This window comes from Hippoglossus hippoglossus, chromosome 13 (assembly GCF_009819705.1).
Source record: "Hippoglossus hippoglossus isolate fHipHip1 chromosome 13, fHipHip1.pri, whole genome shotgun sequence".
NCBI classification, from domain to species: Eukaryota; Metazoa; Chordata; class Actinopteri; order Pleuronectiformes; family Pleuronectidae; genus Hippoglossus; species Hippoglossus hippoglossus.
In genome coordinates, this window is record NC_047163.1 from 12,623,837 (window position 1) to 12,637,336 (window position 13,500).

Below are 13,500 nucleotides of genomic sequence, written 5' to 3' on the forward strand. Positions count from 1 at the left end.
AAGCTGCCTCTTCTACGAGGACTTAAGCCTGGCCCCCTTCTGGGAGGTACCGCTCATTATAATGGTTAAATACTAGGCATTTCCATGGCAACCACACACCCCCTGACCTAGAGCGACCGAGTGTCTGATTTCTCTGCTCTGTCCGTCTCGACTCTGTCCCGTCTTGGGTGTGGTGGTTACAGTTCAGTGGCGGAGAGGAGAAGATCAAGCAGGCGGTGGGGACGTTCTGCAGCAACCAGCCTTTCGCTCTGGAGATCATTAAGACCAAGCAGAAGAAAGACTCGAGGTTCACTTCGTTCATCCAGGTACTGACGTTATCCTTGTATATTACACAAAATTCACATTAGAATAATTAATTTTTTAAAGAAAAATGGTTCTAGGCAGCTACTAGACTGAATGAAATACTCAAAATGTGTCGAACAGAAGATTTAAACAGTTTTGATCTGTCATGTTCAAGGAATTCATCTGAAATGTAGCTCATTCACTCTCTATATCTGTAAGATTACACAGTTAGGTGTAAGTGTAACTTGTAATCTTCATTGCTTTGCAGGAGGCAGAGAGTAACAGACTGTGTCGCAGACTGCAGCTTAAAGACATCATTCCTGTGGAGATGCAGCGACTCACCAAGTACCCTCTGCTACTAGAGAACATCTCCAAGTACACAGGTAGTGTGCTGTTGCCCTGCAGACCCCCATGCACATATTACTCTGTATATTCACAGCATGTGTTGTCTTTAACGATTCATAAACGGGATGATTGGATAAAGTAAAAATTCCAGCTGATAAATGTTAGTCATGTTGAATAATGGTTGAACATTGTAGATGTGACAGATTAACATGAAGCACAATGATAGCCACCAGAATTAAAACTTGCTCAAAGTTCTTAGGGATCCTTACCAAGATTATTACCCCCACCAAGGAGGTTGTGTTTTCACCCCCGTCTGTTTTGGGGCAGATCTGGACAAAGCAATGGATCAAGACATTTTTACTGCTTTCTTTAACATTGGGAGATTGGGCTTCTTTCTTTTCCTTTTAACAGATTTCTTAGAGAATAATGAATGGATGTTGTTGAAAAACAAAGTCTGACATATTTATGGGACAGATATTAATCTGTGTGTGGAATTCAATAGATCCAAAGAGAAATCTGGATCTTGTGACTTTAAATGTGGTTTCATAAGGCAACAACATCAGCCTGCCGGTACGCAGGGCCACACACTGTGTTGATAACTGAAGGGCTTATTCCACCAGTAAGGTTGTTATTCATATCTAGTCTGATGGTCTAGACAAGAAAATGAACTCTACACATGACCTCTTCAACTAGAGTCCAGCCTTTCCATCCTGTGATCCTCAAATCGATGAGATCCTTGGACTAAATGTTACTCATGTTGCAAGTAACCATGGAGACGCTTAATACAGGAATGATAGCTCGTTTGGGTTTTATAACCTGATTTGTAATATGAAACAAATTGATAAAAATGGAAATCAACTCCAGAGGAAGAAGAAAAGTGGATAAAAATGAACCAAATGAAGTCTTATGTGGTCTTGTGTGGTTACTTGACAACCATTAGAGAATTACGCAGACTAATGGAGAGATTATCACTTTTATGGTCCCGGAGCGTTGGTGCACATTTTAGGAAATGTATCGCCCATTATTTGGTCCATCATTTTAGTCCGGGGGTTCGAGTCTCACACAGAGAGAACGCACTAATGATAAATTATAACCGGCTATTATAGGATCATAATGCCCCCCTGCTTTATCATCATTATTGAGAATGATTGTTTGTTAATGGAGGGAGGAAATGTGAAATTACAAGACACCCCCCTTGGATAAGTGAGTAGGCCTTATTTGATTTCATAATATCTTTCAGACAACACGGTGGAGAAGGACAAAGTGAAGCAGGCGGCGGACTGCTGCAGGAAGATCCTAAATCACGTCAACCAGGCTGTGAAGCAATCTGAGGACAAGCAGGTATGTGCTTTAAGAAACCGTCTTTCCATTTCAGGACTTTTCTCTACATCCCCTTCAGTCTCATCCTAAGTCCTCCTCGTCTTTCCTGCTCGGCTCAAAGTTTATTTTATCGCCACCTTCTTCACTCCCCAGGCAGTGGCCTCCTTTTTAAAGAAGCGCTCACTTATCCCTTTTTCCTCTGTCTCTTTCTCTCCATCCCCCTTCCAGAGGCTGGAGGACTATCAGAGACGACTGGACCTGTCCTCTCTGAAGCAGACGGATAACCCCGTGATCCTGGAGCTAAAGGTGAGATGTCTACATGACCCTTTTGGTTTCACTTAAGGCGCCCTCACTCGTTTCAAACCCACGCATGCAGTTTGAAATCTCTGCCAGATACAAAAAAAATAGACCAGTAGGAATCAGTGAGAAGATGTTTAACTTATTTCATCGTTCACATTCATCAGAACCTGGATCTTACCAAGAGAACAATGGTGCACGAGGGACCTCTGTCATGGAAAGTGAACAAGGACAAGACTATTGGTTTGTAATCAATGCTTTATTAGAGATTGATTATTGATGAGTACAGTATGTGAATACGGGAAACAACAGTGTTCTCTGTCTCTTCTATAGAGTTGTACACGCTCCTCCTGGAGGACATCCTGGTCCTGCTACAGAAACAAGATGAGCGTCTGATCCTGAAGTGTCACAGCAAAAACCTGGCAGGCACCGCAGACACCAAACATATCTTCAGCCCCATCATCAAACTCAACACTGTGCTGGTGCGCTCTGTGGCCACAGGTCAGTTAACACAACAGTCTCTCACAGGACACACTTGAAAAATATCATCTCGCTCTTGCTTTCTCAAATAGCTAAAACAGAACCCGATGATGCGATGATCTATGTTTCTGCAGTTGTTTAGGACATGATTTCAGAAAAATGTCTGGAAAATTTGAGCCTGAACCGTTTGCAGAGTTCGCCCTTCGCATATAAAGAATACAGCGGGAGATTGTCTGAGTCAGACGCATTAACAATAACAGGAAAATGTCCAGAACATTCAGGCGAGGCGTGTTGCCTGAATAGAGTACACAGGCGTCAGGACATGACAAATGAATATTACTGCAGAAAGCCCGTCAAGCTCATCACAAAAAGCTCTAAAATCTCGTCCTCCCAAGTTGATACCTTCATCTCATTTTGCGTCCATCATGTAGAAACGTCATCAACACACTCACTCGCTCGCTGTGAATTCTACCCACATTTTCCTGCCGTATTCTCACATGGGCTCATTTTCCAGACTTTTTACTAGCAGGTTGGCAGGAAAAGTTCTGGAGAAAAGTTTTCGAGTAACTGATTGGAACAGTTTTCACATACAAATGTCCATAGTTCAGTGCAGGTCTGAAAACAGCTTGTGCATAAATGGTAGGATAAAACTGATTAGTCTCACCTCAAACCGTCTCTCCACTCTCTCCCCATCCAGACAACAAGTCCTTTTTCGTCCTGTCCATGTCAGACAACGGAGCCCAGATCTACGAGCTGATGGCGCCCACGGTCGCAGATCAGATAACGTGAGATACATCTCTTGATCGCTTCGTTACATTTGTATCGTTCCAGTTGTTAAGTGATCTAACAACATTTGTTTTGGTTTCCTTAACGAAAGGTGGCAGCGTCTAATCATTCAGAGAGCGGACGCCATGAAAGTCAAACCTCACACCATCATCCCGTTACCTCAGAGCGAGTATGTTGCTTCGTCATCTTTCATAATTCGATTGGATGTGATGGTTCTCAGGGTTTGAGCTTGTTACTGACAAAAAGATGTTGCTTGTGTGCCAGTGGGGAGAGAGACGACGTGGAGACCATCACCGCAGGTGTTTCCAGGCTGAGTCGAGACGCAGACCGCACATCCACTGGCAGCACCCAGTCAACAGGTGCCACTTTCTCACACATTACTTCACTTATTCTTTCCTTGTTACTTCATTATTCGGTGCTTCTCAACTGTGTAGACAATCCTCATCTAATTAGGACTCCTCCGATAACTGTAATCGTTCCCTCATTAGATAAAGAGAGCAGTCCGGCCCCTAGAAGCGCATTGCCGAGCTCTCTACCTGGAAATAATCCATTCGAGAGGGTGAAGGCTGAGGAGGAGGAGCAGGAGGAGGAAGGGTTTGTGGATCCGGAGCTTCCTTACCAAGCGGCTGAGGACGGCAGAGAAGGAGACTCATTTAACGTTTATCCCTCCAGAGCAGACGAAGCACTGAAAACACGTAAGCATTAAGAACAGATAACTCCAAAACCTCAAATAGTTTATATGTGATTAAAAAAATATATATATATATATATATATATATATATCAATAACCCAGGTTCCTCCCCTGTCCTTCAGTGGCAGCATTAAAGCAGGTGTTGGTGACCCAGCTGATGTCCCAGGAGGCTGCAGAGCAAAGCAAACGCTCCACAGGGGCTCGTCTCCTCAGGACCACGTCTCTGCGGACACCCATCGACAGCCGCGCACGAGTGATGGTCCACAACGGCTCAGAGAAGAACAGCTCTCACACGGAGGACCCGGCTCAGGACCTGGGCTCTGGGGACACGGGCTTCTTTGACTCTCCTGACGATTATGGTGAGCCTGGGCCGTAGATTTAAACAGTTTGAACTTGTTTCACTTGGGTTTGATCTGCGCTCCATGTCCCTCCTCTGATGACATTTGTATTAAAGGGCTTCTTTTGATTCTCTCAGCAGGATACTTGGTCCTGGAGGGCTACGGTGGCCCGGGGGAGAGCAGCACAGATGACGACATCTTGGCATCAACCACAGGGAAGCAGCTGAGCACCTCACAAGGCTGCGCCACGGACTCCGGCATCAACTTGAGGTTCTCCTCGGCGTCTCAGGCCGGCAGCCTCTCCTCTTTCAGCAGACAAGTCCTGTCTCACCTCAGAAACCTTCAGTCCAACCTGAGCTATCTGAAGGTACCTGACATTTATTCCCTTTCAGCTCATCACATGTAACAAACTTAGTGATTAACACAAAGTGATCGTTTTTACTGTGGATTCTTACAGTGGATTGTTTTTTTTCCCCCTGCAGGACGTTGAGGCCAAGTACAATAATCTAATACGCCAAAGGCCTGAAAGGTCCTCAGCAGACATGGACAGAAACAAAGGTATCTCATCGTCAGCATGAATCACTGCATCTCAACACTTGAATCACTTCCTGTATCTGTCCATCGTCTGATCCTTCGCCTCAACGTTTCTTTACCCTCAGATAAGAGATAGTGGATAGTCCACGCCACGGCTTCTGGCTCTGGTCCCAAAGAGGAAGTCCTGACCCGTCGTCTGTTCTTACTTCTCGTGTCCTGGACTTTCTGGACCTCCTATAAGCTTGTCCTCTCACTGCTGAGTCCCCCTATTTTTCTTTCCATCGCCGTCGCCCGCGGCCGCCACTGAGAATGAGAGACTGAGAGTGTGAGCAGAAACGTGGCGTCTTTAGCGACGCCGCACCCCCCCCTCTCCCCTCCATCAGCACAAGGCAATCAGGGAAGTGGGATTGCCCCCAGAACCTCATCCCTCGACCATCTAACACCCATTTCCCCCCGAACTCCCTGCAAGAAAGAGAACTTATACCAAAATGTACAAAGATGTGTGTTTAGAATATATATATATGAAACACAAAACAAGAAAAGGAAAATTTTAAGATAATGTATTAAGATTTTTTTTATCCCAAGATGTATTTATTTTCTTTCTTTTCTTTTCATTTTTTTTTTTTTTTTTAAAGTGTTTCCACATTGCTTGCATGCTTTTGGCCATGGTGTTACCTTTTCGGCTGCTCCTCCCTGCTTCAGTCACACAGGCTTCGTGTGAGTGTTGAGTGCACGCAAGCGTCAGCCGAGCGTAATCCTGATGAAGTGGCAGGAGTATATTCAGACTGATAGAGGCCGGAGTTGCACTGGTGATGGATAGATCCCATTGTGTTGAAACTCTTGAACTGTGTTAAAAGACTAGAATTTTAGACAAATTCTAGGTGTGGTGTTAACTAGAATGAAGAGTCTCAAGGCTCTGATCTGGTCCTGTTGCATTTCTGTGCCTCCTCCTCCTCCTCCTCCTCTTCCTCGCTGTGAGGGCTATTTTTCCTCCCGTCTACTCCTCTCCTCCTTTGCGTGTGACTCTTCTCCTTCTTTTTCCTTTTGAACACTTACAGGTGTCATCCTTGCTTTTTTTTCTCCTCGCAGCCCCCTGGCAATCATGTTTCTTTATCCCCTGCTGCACTCTATATGTCATGCTTTCTCATCTTCCCTTTGGGGATCTTGTCCCCGTTCTCCCCTCCCCTCTCTTCTGCAAGGAGCGGCCACGCTCTCTCTGTATTAGCTTCTGACAGAAATGCTGCTTCTCTCTGCTACTATTGGCTGTTCTGATCTGACTGCCTGATATTCTAACAATGTCATGAAGTTCAACATATACTGTACAATGATCAAGTTGGAAGGTTATGCATAACTTTAATAAATAAATGGTGCCATGACACATTGAAAAAGGAAAACCTCGCCCGTTTTTGACATTTTCAAGAAAATATTTAATATGAAACTGAGTCTGTTTTTAATGAGAGTTTCAGAGATGGAGGGATGATGGAACTGTTTGTTTATGCCTCCGTCCCAGCTATAGCCAGTGGACGGGTTGTGTGTGGGGGGGTTTACTGTATGTACATACTGGCCAGTGGTAAAGATCCATCCCTCCACAGATATCTGAAAACTAATAGCACCTGTCTCTCATGCCTAATGTCCATCAGAATTCAGCTGCAATTACACAATCAGTCCGTTTACACGTCAATGCATATCAATGTACTGTGGCCCAGTAACACAAATACATGCTTCAAGATTTATCTGAGTCTTTGACATGTGCTGAAGCTGCATTTTCTTTACCTCATTGTTTTCGATTCGGTTTGAGTGAGTGATTGATTTCTATTGAGTGAAATAGGCTGAAATTGGTAAAGAGAAGGCGGTGTTCTCTTTTTGAATCGGAGGTTTTACTGTGTAAGTGGATGAACTACAGTAGCTATTCAATATAGTGCAGGGGGCACTTTGACAGCACGTAATATATGACCGCCTCTTGTACTGCAGGACTCAGTGTGTTGTTCGAGGCTACAGGGCGTCTGAGATGATCAGCACGTAGGGGTTTCTCTTCCGCCTGAAGCCATTTAAAAATTGAGAACAAGGTTGGAAATTTGGTAGACACTTTTTGGATCATTTTAATTTGATCCTCGTCGTCAGGCGTCAAGAATTGTTCCTTTTGACCTTAGCGGAGAGAGACGCTTCCTGTGGAGGTTTGAGCGGAGCTAAATGTCAGAGAGGGGCAGAGTCGTTTCATTAAAGGGAAACCACCAGGGCGGTTTGATCAAGGACAACCACGGAAGGTGATGATTGTTTCCAGCAGGTGGCAAACTTCCACCATTTAAACAGCGCGGTGAAAGAAGACCCACCCTGAAACCTGCAGTGGCATCAGTGTTTTAAATAATCTGCTGATTCTCCACATATATTCGACTCGAGCAATGTGTCGGTTTTGCCTCCTCAATGAGACAATGGTCAAGAGGCCCCTCCCAGATGACTGTGCAGCATCAACTCCGGCTTCACCTGCAGGAGTGGAGTCACAGCAGAGTCATGCCTGGCAGGGCTTTCTGCTCAGTGTGTGTGTGTGTGTGTGTGTGTGTGTGTGTGTGTGTGTGTGTGTGTGTGAGTGTAACGCAGGAGGAAGCCTCACAGTTCCCACTGACATGTTCCCTCCTCTCCTCTCACCGTCACCCTGACTGCTGCAGTGAAACCCAGAGAGCAGAGAGGATGGGGTGAGGACACTGGTGGAGGATGGACAAGGTGAGGAAAAGACCATGAATTAAAGAAAGGAAGAGGTGAGGGATGGAGCGTGAAAAAGACGCGTGGAAGATGAAGAGGGGACGTGTGGGGAGAAGAGAGGTGACAGTAATTGATTGTCTAGTTTCCCTGCACACAGCCGTCACCGAGCTAATTGGAGTGGCGAAGACAAAGAGGAGAGAGGTGTCAGTCACATGTCGAGCCCCGCTGAGACCAGCCGTTCTGCTTCTCCTCCTCCTCCTCCTCCTCCTCCTCAGGTATGTATGCAACAGTGCTGTGGGTCAGGCAGGAAACTGAAGCTCCATCCTTCATCCTCCAACCAAAATCAAAGACCTGTTTTCTTGTTTTCTACCGCACCAGGCTGTTCAAGTCGTGTCGTCCTTTAAACACACAACCAAAACACAACGCTCCCACCTTCTCAGATGTTGTTTTGGAGACACGTTCAAAGCCAGAAAATCAAGTGGAGGATTTGATGTGTTCACCTGATGCTGGTGTGTATGACCGTCGCGGATACAATCCTGGTTGTTGCCACAGGTTTTAATTCCCAGGCGAAGATCCCAGACTAAATAACCCAACTTTGGAAAAGGAAGGGAAACAAGCAAAGAGATGTTTCTGCAGGATTTCGTCGTTTTCACCCACATCTCTTCAAACAAACACTGCACTTAACTGAACTGCACCCATTCACCCATTCGCACACATGTGCACGTTTCTGTCTGAAAAGAGTTTCTCATCAATATGCTAATGCACCTACAAGTGCATCCTTTCCAGGTCTTAATCTATTTACACCGGTGCGTCTGCAGCCGTCCTGCGTCCCTGAGTAGAATTGGATTAAAACTGTATTGTTGCTGCAGGACCCGTCGCTGCAGCTGTCGTCGTATTCACACACGCAAACCCACAACAAAACTTAGGATTGTCACTCGGAAAACCGTGCACAGAATGGGCCTCGTTCACTCTGCCGCGCTCGCTTCATTTATCCCTTTTTGGTGAGAGCGTGCCGTTTCATCAATATTCATCCGTGTGTGTGTTTGCAGCAGGATGCACAGCACACACGCAGAATCCTGAGCTGCTGCCCCAGTATATCCACGCTCCACTATAGGGGCCCAGCACACGGCCGGTGCCCCCGTGTGAGATTGTGTGAGGTGAAACTTGAGATCAGTCAATAAAATAATTGGTTATATTCCACCTTTACGTCTGCTTAGCGCTGCCAGCGGAGTCGCAGCGGGCTTGTTTGTCCGTGTAATAAATCACTGTCTAGTTGTGTGGTTCTCATCAAAGACTATTATATTTCAGACTGCAGAGGTTATAACTAAAAGAGAGAATAAAGTGAAGTGTCCCTAAAAAAAAAAAATCGTGGAAGTTGGATTCAAATAAATCAGCTGTTCACGTGGTGATTTATGGCTGGGGCTATAGCCTCTGTTTCTCTTCTCTGGAGAGTGTTTGTCAAAGTAGAAATATCCGCTCCTCATTGTAGGATTCACTTTTTATTGAAGACATTTCGTTATAATATCTGAGCAGGCACGTTTTTTTGTAAATTGCTTTGCGAGGGCCGTGGTTATGATCCGACGGTGTCAACCCCAACCAAGGACATTTGACGTTTCCTTGTAAAAAAGTCACCTCAATTATAACCTGTTTCCCAAACGGGGACCCCTGACCTGACGGGATTGATTTTCATGCCGCACCTCTCCCCCTCCATCGATGCAGAAGCCAATGTAAGATGGATTGGACTGAAGATCAATGGGCTCCCCACAGTCTGAGTAATCCATAGCCTCTAGAGTAATCACTGTCCCAAGCACAACAATGAGGCCATGCAGGACGTGGGGAGGAGGCGTCAAGCCAATGCCTAGAGACGAATTAACCGACTGCTTCTAATGGAAGGAATATGCTAAAAGAATAAAATGAAAGAGTTGAGTCAAGTGTGCCAAAGAGAGAGGATGCCTGAACCTGATCAGTGGCTGTGGGACACTTTAGAATCAACCTATCCAATGATAAATAGGCACCTGTGGCTTGGCGTTCCCCCTGTCTAATTACCACACCTCAATTTGATGGAGAATCTGGGCAGGAAGCCTCCGGCGGACCACCTGGCACCGGGCTCCCCAGCTCAGTCCGCTGTGAAAGGGAAACCAGAGGGGGCGACGCTGCTGAGCTGTGACCTGGGAGCAGGTCGAGGCCCAGTGCACCTCAGAGCCTCTGCAGGAATCCATGACACCAGTTGGCAGCCTCGCTTCTGCTGCTTTTGCTCACCAGCGCTGGCAAAGTGCGCAGCGGCCGCCTCTGTCCTGCCAAGCTGGTTGGGCCGCGTGTGGGCCGAGTCCGTGTGTCCAGCGCCAGGCACAAAAACACAGACCAGAAAAGAATGAAATGAAATCAGGAATGAAAACAAAGTGAGACGTTTATTGACATATGTCTGGAGTCGGCCACTGTGATGGGACCTCAGTTACAGTACGTGACAGCGATGAATGGAGACTGGGCCTCGCCTCTCCTGGTGCTGGAGTAGGTTGAAAGGAGGAATTGATTAGTTATTTATCATCCTGAATGTATGGCTGCCACCGCCGAGGCACATAAAGAGGGAAGTGATGCGAAGCAGAACTCGACACAGGAGAACACATTAATTTTCCTCCTGAGATTTAGAGGATTGATCCCAGCATCATGTGTGTCTGGTTAACATGTAGCAGCTCAACACTCAAACACTGGTGTGTGTGTGTGTGTGTGTGTGTGTGTGTGTGTGTGTGTGTGTGTGTGTGTGTGTGTGTGTGTGTGTGTGTGTGTGTGTGTGTGTGTGTGTGTGTGTGTGTGTGTGTGTGGCTCTGCAGCTCTGCAATGAATTGACATTTAGCCCAAAAATTATGATTCCACCCATGTTGTGTTTATTTGAACACACTATCTGGTGTCCTGGATCCCATCAATAAAGCACTGCGTTGCTTCCTTGTCTGAGCACGACCACTGTAAAGAATTATTGATGTGATGGTAATTAGACTATAATGATAAATCATGATATCTCAGGAAAGACCATTTTTCCAGATGTCTCGTTGACATTATAAAGTAACTTTGGTGAAAACTTTATATTTTAAAACATAATGGCTTTTCAGCTTTAGATATTATAATCACTCATGCTGCATTTATTTTGATATTCAGGAGAGCAACGTGTTTATATAAACATGGAGCTGGAAAACAGCTTTAAAAATGATATGAGAACCATTTCTCCAGGACTTATATTAAAAAGATATTTCCAGTCAGAGTCTCGTGAAAAGGTTCAAACTTTTTCAAACAAAATTCTGGTTCCATAAGCTTTGCATGTGACCAAATCAGCATAAAAAATGAAACGGTAAAAGTAATTAAGTACTTGCTTTCAAATATACTTTAAATATTAGAGGTACAAGTACTTGCTGAGTGTATGCAGAAGTCAACAATAAGAAGTCAGGAGGCGGAGTCTAGTGTTACCCGCCTGCTCTGATTGGATCAGTGGATCATTCCATTGCTGTTATTGATAACTAATACAAAATATGTAATCCAATCCATTGCAATAAAATGTAGTGGAGTAGAAATATATTTGCTGATTTGAGTCAAATTGAAAGTACTGGAAAACAAAACTACACAAGTGAAGTACAGATACATGCAAAAAAATGTACTAACATAAACAAAGTAAATGTACTTTGTTACATCATCGCTGGCTGTGGTATTGTTGAGGAGTTGAGGTGTTTGCATACTAATAGGATGCAAACACCTGAAAGCAATTCTAACCTTTCATTGATTTGCTGTTGGAAATGCTGACGCAGGGTGAAGGAGATATACTGGGATGCTGTGGGAGACAGCATCTTCACACTTGGGGGGGGTGACAATTGCTCATGTTACTCCGTTGCTATATTGTTGCACCTTCTGGTCTCCTCCTCGATGCATCACGTCGACATTAAACTCTTCCGCATAAGACATCAGCTGCTGCCTGAGTTTCTCCTTCCATCCCAGGTAACATCTGCCAAACAGCCCCTGGATAAATGCACGCTGTATTCATCTGAAAAGTGGAAATGTGTTCCTTAAAAAAATGTGAGTATGAAAACAACCACGCGAATAAATGTTTCTACCGCAGGGACACGGGAGCAACACGTACTGTGAAATATGAAGAGCGCCACACAGCTGCCGGTGTATAACAGCTCACACCGGGAGAAAAAGCACCTGATGAAGGATTAGGTAATCGTTGCATGAATCTGGTCGCATTAAAGGGAGCGAGTGGCCCGCACCATTTGTTTAATTCCTCTGATTACAACCTTATAGTCATGAGTCACTAAGTGTGAGTCATCGAGGAATCATGAGCCCTCCTCGGTTGCGTGGAGCGTGAGCACACACTCCTCTATTGTGAGCTGGTTCTTGGTGAGCATGTACAGTACAAACGGGCTCCTGCAGTATTTAAAGCCCAAATCCATAATTACAACACGCTGTCTTCTTATGAGCCGCTGACGCCGCGCTCACGTTATGTTTTAAGCATGAGCATGCATTTTACATGAGCTTTGAAGCTGAACGGGTTTGTTTTACATTGACAGTATTTGTAAACAGTGAATCTCAACAAAAAAAAGAGAGAGAGAGAGAGAGAGAGCGAGAGAGAGGATTTGATCTTGAGAGGTAAAGGAGGAAAGATGTGTAGCTTTCATGTAAAAGTAGAGCTGCTCCAGGAGCCGGGATCTATTCTCTGAGGGTAAATTAATTCAGGGGGGGAGGGGGTGGGGGGGGGGGGTTTAAAACATGGTGTGCATCCACAGAGAGATTCATCTGACTGCTAACTCCACCTATTCCTCACTCGCTCACTCAGAGTGTAATGCATCTTTCAAAATAAAATAAAATCTTTATTTCTAACACACTCAGTTTTTCAAAAATAAAACAAAAATAATCCATTAACGATAATAGTTGGATTTGAGCGAGCTGTGCGTTTTCAGCTGTGTCTGGTGTGCAGTGTTGGCAGGGAGGGCTAGCGTGGCCTCGCTCAGCTTTCACAGATAAGGAGCAGTAATGCCCGTCCGTCTCAAAGTCCTGAATGGATGCTGAGGGACCAAGATGGGGGTCAGGTAATTTAATCTACCTGACATGCTCCGGCAGAGTGCTGATCAATAACGCTCCGACGCTAACGTCAACATCGGGAAGGAAGGAATCCACTTGAGAAAAAAAGAAAGGACCGAAAGAGAATAACAACAAAGCCTGACTGGAATTGGCAATGACTCTTTTGTTTGGTCGTCCGCTGCTCGTTTCTCTACAGGCTGAACTAGTCATTTGAAACATCGGGGAGCGTCTCCCGCTGTCCGCCCCGACTCGTCTGACAACCTCCTGCTGCCTTGTTTTTTTTTTATAAAAGGGCACGAATTCAGCGCACGATAATAATCCCTGGTAAGGCCTGAAGGTGAGCTGTCTCCGCAGACCTGCTGGAGCCAGAGTTCACCGGTGGGGTTCTGCAGAGAATGACTCCAGTCAAGGGCCCCGCTAATCCCACTAAACTGATTCACAAGGGCCGAGGGGGTGGGGGGGGGGTGGGTAAGGGAAGGCCACCTATTAAGTGATGGCCCGCAGAGAGGCCTCCTCCTGTGTAATCGTCTTCTTAGCCAAACTGGATAAAAAGGTGCTTTAACCTCTTGAAACAGCTTTTACACAGGGTGTGGACTGTTGTGAGCCGTCGAGGTGTTTGGACCCACGGAACTCAAACGTCTGTCAGAGTCGGAGCATCCGTTCTCGAG

At 45.5% G+C, this 13,500-nt stretch overlaps 1 protein-coding gene across 3 annotated transcripts in view; it reads left to right on the forward strand.

Annotated features, from left to right (window-relative positions):
• Positions 1 to 6,468, forward strand: part of arhgef12a (Rho guanine nucleotide exchange factor (GEF) 12a) — a 38,808-nt gene extending 32,340 nt beyond the window's left edge. For all 3 annotated transcript variants that reach the window (XM_034604595.1, XM_034604596.1, XM_034604597.1), the window contains 14 exons: positions 183 to 305; positions 551 to 665; positions 1,868 to 1,968; positions 2,176 to 2,253; positions 2,412 to 2,487; positions 2,578 to 2,745; positions 3,422 to 3,509; positions 3,602 to 3,679; positions 3,775 to 3,869; positions 3,999 to 4,205; positions 4,325 to 4,561; positions 4,678 to 4,907; positions 5,023 to 5,098; positions 5,200 to 6,468. In XM_034604595.1, the coding sequence (XP_034460486.1) occupies positions 183 to 305; positions 551 to 665; positions 1,868 to 1,968; positions 2,176 to 2,253; positions 2,412 to 2,487; positions 2,578 to 2,745; positions 3,422 to 3,509; positions 3,602 to 3,679; positions 3,775 to 3,869; positions 3,999 to 4,205; positions 4,325 to 4,561; positions 4,678 to 4,907; positions 5,023 to 5,098; positions 5,200 to 5,210 (1,683 nt within the window). In that variant the 3' untranslated portion in view covers positions 5,211 to 6,468. The remainder of the gene's footprint in view (positions 1 to 182; positions 306 to 550; positions 666 to 1,867; positions 1,969 to 2,175; positions 2,254 to 2,411; positions 2,488 to 2,577; positions 2,746 to 3,421; positions 3,510 to 3,601; positions 3,680 to 3,774; positions 3,870 to 3,998; positions 4,206 to 4,324; positions 4,562 to 4,677; positions 4,908 to 5,022; positions 5,099 to 5,199) is intronic.
• The last annotated feature ends 7,032 nt before the right edge of the window (positions 6,469 to 13,500 follow it).